The 10,547-nt window shown below is 33.4% G+C and overlaps 1 protein-coding gene across 1 annotated transcript in view; it reads right to left on the bottom strand.

Annotated features, from left to right (window-relative positions):
• LOC108745059 (tribbles homolog 2-like) overlaps window positions 1-10,089 on the bottom strand; it is a gene marked incomplete at its 5' end in the record, with an annotated part of 58,233 nt that extends 48,144 nt beyond the window's left edge. The window contains one exon of the mRNA XM_025977191.1: window positions 9,770-10,089. Coding sequence (XP_025832976.1) covers window positions 9,770-10,089 — 320 coding nt within the window. The remainder of the gene's footprint in view (window positions 1-9,769) is intronic.
• Window positions 10,090-10,547: the final 458 nt, after the last annotated feature.

Below are 10,547 nucleotides of genomic sequence, written 5' to 3' on the forward strand. Positions count from 1 at the left end.
GCTTAATATGAAGTAATTGCAGTGTTAAGTTTGGTTTTCACATTAAATTCTCTATAGGAAAGTTTGGATATAATGTCTCCGTTTAAAATGACATATCGTTTATTATGACGATTCTCAAGAAACCATATCCGGCTATAGTGACCCAAATGATTAATAATAACATTTTCGCTCATTTTTCTGACCCTTCTTATGTATATTGATATTACAATTCGTCGTTCTTTTTCTTTTTCTGTTAATAAATATATACAGTTTGTAGTTTTTCTCTCTATTAAACTAAATAACTAACCAAAATAGAAAGTTGTTTATTTTCTAAGACTATGCTTTGTATGACGCCCCGCTTAGTATGACGTATTTGTCATTTCCCTTCGATGTCATTATAAGCGGATTCTACTGTACTTTGAAAATATTCGAAGTTTGAATGTTCATATATTCCAATATTGAAATATCCAAATAGATAAACGTTCAAAATTTTAAATATCCAAAATTATTCAAAATTCAAATATGTAGATATTCAAAACTCGGGATAACTCAAACACCTACTTATATAAGATTAAGCTTCTGTGGCTAATATACAGTAAAATCCGCTTATAATGACATTGAAGGGAAATGATAAACACATCATACTAAACGGGCGTCATACAAAGCATAGTTTTAGAAAATAAACAACTTTCTAGTTTGGTTAGTTATTTAGTTTAATGGAGAGAAAAACTAGAAATTGTATATATTTATTAACAGAAAAAGAAAAAGAACGATGAATTGTAATATCAATATACATAAAAAGGGTCAGAAAAATGAGCGAAAATGTTATTATTAATCATTTGGGTCACTATAGCCGGATATGATTTATTGAGAATCAGTCATAATAAACGATACGTCATTCTAAACGGAGTCGTTGTATCCAAACTTTCCTACAGAGAATTTTATATGAAAACCAAACTTAACACTGCAATTACTTTATATTAATCTGTTCGTCAGTATAGGCGGAGTCATAATAAACGAATTCCACTGTATTAGGTTTGAGTTGGAGAGAAAATTTCAATTTAAGAAAACTCCTGCATTCAGCACTGCTCTACTACTGCAAAGCCGTTTAGTTTTTAAGACAATATGTGAAGTAACATCGGGGTTGAGTAATGATAGTAGGTGCAAGTTGTTCGTCCTTTTTGCGAAACCGCAGTCGTTGTAATTTGACATCAGTTTGTAGTTACATTGGCCTGTCTGTCGGCTGGTCGATGACGGTACACTCGCGGTGTCTTGTGGCCCAATACGTGTATTAACATGTACGCAATGGTTGAGCAATTGGTAGGTATTTATACCTATGAGATTGAGGTCTATTACAAAATCCACTTTTGGCTCAGAGATTTTCACAACAACAGAAGCTGTGAATGTACCCGAATGCATAACGTGTATAGGGAGATGTTTGCGCACTTTATGTATATTGCGATTTGTTTTACGTAGTTTGCCAATATTATCCGATTGACAAATCGTAATAAGCATAACGAAAACAGTAAACTGGTTTACGTCACAACTAACACAAGTTCAATCCACTACAAAATTTTGAAAAGTATGGTTAAATAAACGACAACTACATGACTCAAACTATGTTGGTGCCAAAAAATATGCAAAATATCAGCCAAAAGGATCACCGATTACTCATGATTCCAAATCTGGTTTAATAAATAAGTCGTCCCGATGTCTATCTAAAGATGGGCTTAATGTTCGGTTTGGAGTCGGTACCCAAACGATGTGACTTTTTTGGGATCGGGCCGGGTACCGGTCAGGTACCCGGTGGTGCCAAATAATTCTACAAGAGAAAAAAGAAAAAATGCCGCCAATAATTATTTAATAAGTATAACTTAACGAAAATTGATATTTAAGATTGTATTGGGATAGGTCGTTTGCCCTAATTTGTATTATTTATTGATTACTAAACAAAATTATTTGTTATTTCGATATATGAAGAACAATACATCAGTATGGCCGAATTGTTACAATTCTGTTTTGATTAACAAAAACTTATTAGTAAGATTTTGTCTCATTGCAGACTTTTAGTGTTTATAAACATCATGAGCTCGTTTCAACGGTTTCAAGTGAACCATCTCATTGGAAATCCGACGTTTTACATTTCTTTTCTTATGATAGATACACTTTTTATTGCTCTATGTTATCAAAACACTAAGACAGCCATATGTATTAGATATAGACACTGTGTTCATATGTTTGTGCTTCATTTCATGTCTGACAGCCTTATCTCTCTTACAGCTGAAGACTATTCTTCGTTCCCTAAAACCGACAAATCACTCGATATACTGTTCATGGGGTCAAATTTCACTCTCTACAACACCTCATGTCGATCATTGAATACGATATATTCCTCTGAATTTTTGCACCCAACTTACAATCACACAAACATAACAATTTAATAAATATTTACAGAATTTACATTGCACATCGTGACTATCACTTCCACCTCATGCTACTTACATAGGTTACATTGGGTAATGATAATAATTGGCATTGCAAAATTATACTCTTTATCAATCGAAGTGTAACATGAGACACCGTACAGATGAATAAATGTATTTTTATTTTCGTAAGATTATCATGTATGTATGTATGTAAAACATCAACAGAAATGCAAATACGTCGATTCATGAACCAATTAAAAGTGTAATTTTACAACTATTATTATACTACACGTCTCTGTTTCATACGTATGTATGTACATGATATTGATATTATGATGAAACGAACCTTCCATTATCCTTATCAATTAAATTACTAAAAAACAACTCTTACTTTATTTTTATACAATTAAGTGTACGTAGTACGATTTACATACAAAATAGTAATATTATACATACACAAATAACTTTAAAATAGACATTTTTATGGTTGATATCAGTCGTAGACTTCGCTCACAATCATTAAGAACAAATAAACCGAACAATTTAAAAATAAAGTGCAATCATTTTAGTTTATCGTCTATTTTATATACAGAAACCTAGACGCTATGTATATTGTTTGTCTCTTCTTCGTGTTTATTACGTTTTTATTACGATATCATTTGTGGTTTGCTTTTTGTAGTGCTTAATATGTCATGACGTCGTGAGTATTATCAAAGAAATCGTTAAAACTGCAGCAAGTTGATCTACACTTATCACCCTTAAGTGGTAACATAGAATAGAGTATCTACAGTTTTATCGTCATAAGGGCTCATTATTTCTAAAAAAAAAAATAAAGGGTAAAGTTTTCGATGCTTTATCTGTGTCCGACAAACGTAACAATTTAACTCGAGGCCTTTTTTTCAGAACTAAATTGGAAAGTCTGCTGAATACTGAATGACCTGACGATATATAAATGTTCAATAAGAATGCATATTTGTATTTACAATAATACATGCGATTTCATCACCTATACAACTATAAAAATTAAACCTTCGACCTTTTGGTTGGCTTGTGGTGCACCGGATTGGGCGATCGAATATCAGCCTCTTTACGTCCGATATCTTGAACTCATATTAAACCGGCGAGCTCGAAGTCGTAAACATTCCGAAGTTGTAAAAGTCGGAAAAAATTCATATGTATATTATATGCGTGTGTGTGTGTGTGTGTGTGTTTATCAGCAGCGGGACCCTTGGGGGCGCAATGTTATCTAGAGAAATATTTGAGGTTACAAAAACATGACCGCCGTCCAAAGTTTAGAAATATCGAACGTTTTGTTTTAAATGGTTTGTTTATCAATTATCTAAGTGCTTCAGTATATTCAACTGGCGACGAATGCCATCATGCTATTTTGTAACACTACGTACTTGATAAACTTGATTGCAACAATGTTGGAGTGGTCTCCTGAATGAAACGTTAATTTTATCGTATTTTAAACAAATTGATATATGTATGTATGTATGTAGAATCGCACGACAGTGCAAAAGTTTAAATGTTACAAAAATAGGATATTAAGTAGTTTTGCAAATGTCTCGGAATACGGTGTTTGTTATGTTAAAAGTGTGTAATGGTCAGGTCACTTCCTTCTCAAAATGCTTTGTCGAATAAACCTTCTGCGTTTGCTTTATTTGAAGCCGGATGTAGCCGCCTGATGTGCTTACGCAAGCAACTGCCTGCCATTGAACTTACTTCCTTTGCAATGGAATGATAAATAAAATAGAAAAGTTTAGGTTCGTACTTTTCTGTATATCCGACCGATCCTTTTTCGTTATACCCGACAAATAGGTCGGTACACAACGAAATTGATCGATGTTAAAAGGCGTAATTCGAAATTCGAAACGTTTACTGCAAAGAATAGATTTGGGAACGGATATCATATAATAATATCCGGCTCATCTGGATATAACTGACGTATACCTCTGGTGCCAGATTTTTGCGATTTATCTCAGAACCAATTTAAAAATAAACAGATAACATAAATAAGTACCTACTTAATCGATAAGCAACTAATCGATAATATTAATTATTATTTCGATTCTTTCAAAATTTATTCTAGAAATACTCTTCACGTGTACGACATGCAGTATATACGTTGCAATAGCTATTTTCTGAGACTTGTGACATTTACCTTTGCCGATAACCTTCCTTATTGAAAACAGCATTTGCAGACATCATAAATGTTGGTCAAACAAATATTTTTCACGCCTTTGTTCCTTTTATTTCTACAGACAGAGTTGTTTACGTAACGCTTCCGTTTGAATAATATTGACGACTGCAACGAAATTTCAAAGTATGTTATGTTGCAAATCAAAAGAATTTAATAAACAACTAGATCCGCATTTTTGTACAAACATAAAAAAGCAAGCACGCACGTGTAAAACCGTTTTAATTAATATTTAGTTTAGTTTTAATTAGACAGCATCGTGTAATGAGAAGGATAACCTTGATTAAGGTTTCCGACTTTGCTCTAGCAACTCGGTATCCTCATTTTGATGTTTCCGTTTCCTTCTTGGACGGACAAGGATTGCAGCGACTGGCACACGTCTCTCTCCATTTCCTTCGTCTACCTTCTACCATCATCGCAACCCATCTACACATTCGTACCTGGTAGCCGCAAACACCGCCATCCGACCAGGTGCCGGCACTCAACTACAACTCTGTCTTTGGCATCGCGCTATGGAAGTCATTGGCTTACTTACGATTAGTGAATAGCCTCTTACATACCTACCACTCTTTTTTTTACATCCTTATCGCAACTGGGGCATTTTGTATGCCTATTATAATTTGTTCTCATTTTTTATCCATGTTAATGAACGTTCTAGGAGGTCAGGCATTTCTAAATGGTAGCTTAAAGGATCGAGAATGTAGAAGAGCTATATGCACATATGCATTAGAAGTCTACAACCCGAAAAATATACATTTTCATCTCAAAATACTAATTTTTAGTCAGGTCAATGCCAAAGAAGAAAACCCCTTAAAGTGATTCAAACACATTTTCATATAAAATTTGTGCGGTGGCACTTTATCTTCACCCCTGTCGTCCTCTTACTACAATTATTAATTACATGAAATATAGCAAGCAATAAAAAACTCGTAAAGAGTCATCCAGTCTCTCCAGTCGAATGCCATGATAAATCACAGTACTATAAACCGTATAATAGAACTGTAAACTGTCGTCTACGATAACAGGAAAGTTTAGTTGGACTATAAAACTACCATCGGGGTCCAACTACTCTATTGTCTACATTAAGTTCTTAGAGGCAGCTCGCTACCGGACGGCTACCAACAAAAGGAAATCTAATGAGCGGTTGCCCACTTGAGATCGCGATCGATTTATTATGACCGGTACCAAACAAAAGGAGATTGACAAGAGAAAAAAAAACATTTTAATCATTGTAAAAAAACAAGCCACTGCGAGAGGGGTGATTTTAAATGGAGGGGTTACAGCCAACAACATCCCGTTTATAATTGGCTGATTAATTGCACTGAGGTTCTACAAATATACAATGTAGTTACGCCGTATGGTTTTACCGGGTTTTTCAGGCATTTTGTTCACACATTTTACTCGTTATTTTCGAATGATTAAATCTAGCATGAGATCCCGACTGGAAATTTGACAGTCCGACATATGCACCTGATGAGCCCGGTTCAAAAATGTAACGCCTTAAGTCCTTAGAACATTTAGGTTCAGTCAGGCCGGCCAGCCTTGGTCCGGAGGGAGCTACCGTATTTGAACCTGATTGAATTACGTAATTTGGTCCTAATCGAGTTAATCGATTTGGACAAGATCAAATATTTAATACCCTAAAACATTTTGGCCTAAACAGGCAACCAAACTTATCTGGTTCAGATCAACCTAAACAGGACATACTTTTAAATGATTGAAACAAAGTATATAATGGTGGTTTTGCCGGATACTTATCGGATAACTGTGTACGCAGCATTAGCTGTACCGGATGAATAAAAAAAAGAGAAGAATATTCAAATAATACGATAAAATAAAACAAAGACAGTGCAGGGGCTTTGTTGGTAAAATAATTAAGCACATTAACATCCAACAAGTCTCCTAATGATAATTAAACATAATAAAGCTCCGAGATTCACATAATTTTCCGGTTGGCAAAACACACTTAAGTTTACCTCGGTCATGCACCTTTCCATTTCATAAACATGGCTACGGGTACCTATACTTTGTAAGAACAGAAAAATGAAAAAAGAAAATAACTTCACTGTAATAATAGTCCTTAGGTACTTAAGAGTCTACATTTATTCAGTAGCCATTAGGGAAAATGTCTACTGCATCCAATTAATTATACATACATATGTATTATGTGCTTACCCATGTTTCTAGGTACTAGGTGTGCACGTATGTGTGTATTTATATGCAATATTGCAAGTTGATTGTGTTCATTATCGCAAGATGCAGAGAATTCTACTCGTGCCGGTAATTGTAGGAGTGTTTCGGGCATTTGGAGACATGTAATCATCATTATTTTGGACAAATCTAAATAAAAACTTTTTCAAAGGAAAATGAACCCATTTCTTTGTAATATAAAAACACATACGTGCGTTATTTAGTTACATGTAATTTGTGCTCAGTACTGACTTGCCCATTACATTTCATAGTCCATATAACATCAATAAAAATTGTGATAATGGGAATGGGTTCATTCAACTAGCGCTTTCTCTTTCTTTCACGATTACACGTTTATAAGCGACCAGAATTGATATTAATTCATCCAAGACAACCATATACATATATTCAATGTCAACTGAATTCTCTTCATCTTCATGTCCTAAGGTCGGTCATATTGCGTTAATTTAATCGTTGAATTATTTATTCAAACCGAAAACGAACCATGAATAAGAAACAATCTCTTCGTCCCACGACAATGGAGACCAATATTCGGGGTAAATATACATAGATACTGTAGAATAGGAACCATTAATAGAAATTTGTTCAGGCAATAACACCTATTTTTCCTTAATATTAATGATCCAAGAAACTGCCTCATTGTTATGGAGGTTTATTAAAAAAAATCTATTAATAAGTTTAATATACACATTTCAAATTGGCAAAAAGCATTAAAAACCACAAGTGACAGGTTCTTTACTAATACATGCCTATATGTATCTAATGTATTTCCATAATTGGGCTTTAAGCCCAGATCGCGTGGCAATAAACGGCAAGCCTTTAACTAACCGTCTGAATGTCCAAAACGAGTCATGACGATGATGATGACTCAAACTACTCCCTTATATCTTACGAACGTCTCAGTCCTTCCAAGGTTGAACTTGGAAGTTCGTTACTTTTCAACACCTACGCCAATCGCTAATAAGCAAGTTGATGTCTCGCCGTTGTTATTTGCCTTTTCATTTTCATTAATTGTACCAATATACATATTTGATGTTCTCGCTCGTTTTTGCTACCAGTATGCTAATAACGAGATATTGTAGATAAATATGAAGTGGTTTCTGCTTTATCTATTATAAAATTATAGTATAATAGAAAGCACAAAGGAAAAATAGGGAAAAGGCGATTATAAATATATATATATATATATAATTGGGAGATACAACTAATTTTAAGTATCTGGGATATTAGATAAATCATAATGGAAGCAGCAATAGATATCGCAGGGTTGAGCGGCGTTTAACAAAAAGAAAACACTTCTATGCTCGCGAACGGTTAATTTAGAAATTCGAAAAAGATTGTTGAAGGTGAGTGAGTGTTAAAACATTTTGAACCCAAGTTTTTAGAAAAAGTAGTTGCAAAAAGCAAAACCAAAAATTATTTTGTTCATCATGAATTAGGACGTCTTTAGGAGAGTCCAATTGGACGCGATTTTATTCCCAATTTTTTTAACTAAACAAATGACATTACAATTCAGTTTAATTCAATAACCTCGGTGACTCATGCACTAGTCCGGGAAAAATTAAAAGAGGATGGTCGGTTTATGTCATTCGTGTAGAATTTCGTTCAAAAAAAAAAATGACTAGAAGGCACAGTCTTGTTACTGGTGAGATCAATAAACTATCGATGTGTGTTGATTGTGGAATACGGATTGATGAACTTTGACAAGGGCCTTGACAATACTGCGTGGGTTTTTTTTTTAATTCGTTAACGTCATTTCTCGTTTTAGAAATTACATAAAAGACGTTTCTTATTATAGCGAACATGTATTTATTGTTTGTTCAAATAGTTTCGTATTTTTAAGAATCAAATTTCATATATAACAAAACATTAAGTTATAATAGAACTTCACAAAGTATTAAACGTCTCTATCAATTGTATGGGTATTATCAGTTGTCAAACAGAGCACCCGATGAAAAGCGATCCTATTTAATTTCTGCTTCCATCTCTAATTACAAACCTTCTTGTTTTATTATTAAAAAAATACTAAAATACAGTAATACCTACTACTCGCCGCTAATTAGTTCCTACCTAAATAATCATAATTACATATGTAATTTAACCAACAGCGTCCATATTACATCCGTTAATAAAGCATTAAAAATTAGAGAGATGTGCAATAAAAGTGCGAAATAATTCAAATGCTATTTATCGTAGAGAAAATGCTCCATATTTTCAAATAATTTCCTATTCGAAGAAAATGCTATTTATCATCCGGTCTCTTGCAAGTGCATTCCATTACATATTATAAATATTTTCATGTAAAAAAACAACCATGCATATGTTCTTTTAAATATCTACTAGGTAGGCATAAAATTAAATAAATAAAAGTAACAATAACTATAATGTGAACTTTTTTTATATCCAAGTGGGTTGTAATTTTGCTAATTACGAGCCACATTAATGTAATGCGTAAACAGAACTAATTAACTTTGTTATTCACTAATGTTTCTTAAAAAGGTTTTAATTAATTAAATTAAGCGAGAAGCGAAAGCACATACATACATATACACCGTGTATGTTCATTCAACGGTATTATTTGATTATTGTTTGTTGTTAATGTTGAAATAAGAAAAATAAGTACAAAGGTTTTATTATCGTTATTTCGACATAGATTGCCGGATATTGTTGCAATAGTTTTACATTTACAGGCACAGGTATGTAAATATCAAAAACAATAAGATATGCCTTATTCACATTTACCGTGATCAACAATCATTACGATAATTATCAATATTATCTGACTCACAGTTCGAAAATTTCGAATATTTAATAACCTCTGGATAAGAAATTAGATTATGAGTGTCGCATTTTTTTTCACAAATTTTAAGTCATCTTTTTGACTTTTTTCACACATAATAAATAAATTTACGTGCGCATATTCTTGAAATAAAAAAAAAATAAAATTGCCTACCTTTGAGCATCAGCAAAAACAAACTTCCGAAGCTTAAGATCCCTTAGAACAATTCCATTCCGATGACAGGCCTGAACGGCTTCGGCGATTTGCCTGAACAATTTTCTCGCCTCCGATTCCCGAAGTCTCCTCCGGGACCTGACGTAAGAGTGCAGGTCTCCGTGAGCTTCAGGGAACACTAGGTATAGGTAACGACTACCTACCAACACTTCGTGGAGAGATGACACCCTCGGGTGCGAATCTAACCGATAATGAGCCGACACTAACGAATGGCAATCTCTAGACACAACCTGAAAAAAAATGTAAAAAGACGTTAGTAGTGATCATACTTTTTTAATTTTTGTATTTAATCAATGGTATAGATAATTTTTAGAGGTAGGTGGTAGGTATTGTCCAAATTTGGATGATAATACAGTGGAATTCGTTTATTATGACTCCGCCTATATTGACCAACCGCTTAATATGAAGTAACTGCAGTGTTAAGTTTGGTTTTCATTTTAAATTCTCTATAGAAAAGTTTGGATACAACGACTCCGTTTAAAATGACATATCGTTTATTATGACTAATTCTCAAGAAATCATATCCGGCTAGAGTGACCCAAATGATTAATAATAACATTTTCGCTCATTTTTCTGACCCTTCTTATGTATATTGATATTACAATTCATCGTTCTTTTTCTTTTTCTGTTAATAAATATATACAATTTGTAGTTTTTTCTCTATTAAACTAAATAACTAACCAAAATAGAAAGTTGTTTATTTTCTAAGACTATGCTT

This window comes from Agrilus planipennis, unplaced genomic scaffold (genome assembly GCF_000699045.2).
Source record: "Agrilus planipennis isolate EAB-ADULT unplaced genomic scaffold, Apla_2.0 scaffold39, whole genome shotgun sequence".
Lineage (NCBI taxonomy): Eukaryota > Metazoa > Arthropoda > Insecta > Coleoptera > Buprestidae > Agrilus > Agrilus planipennis.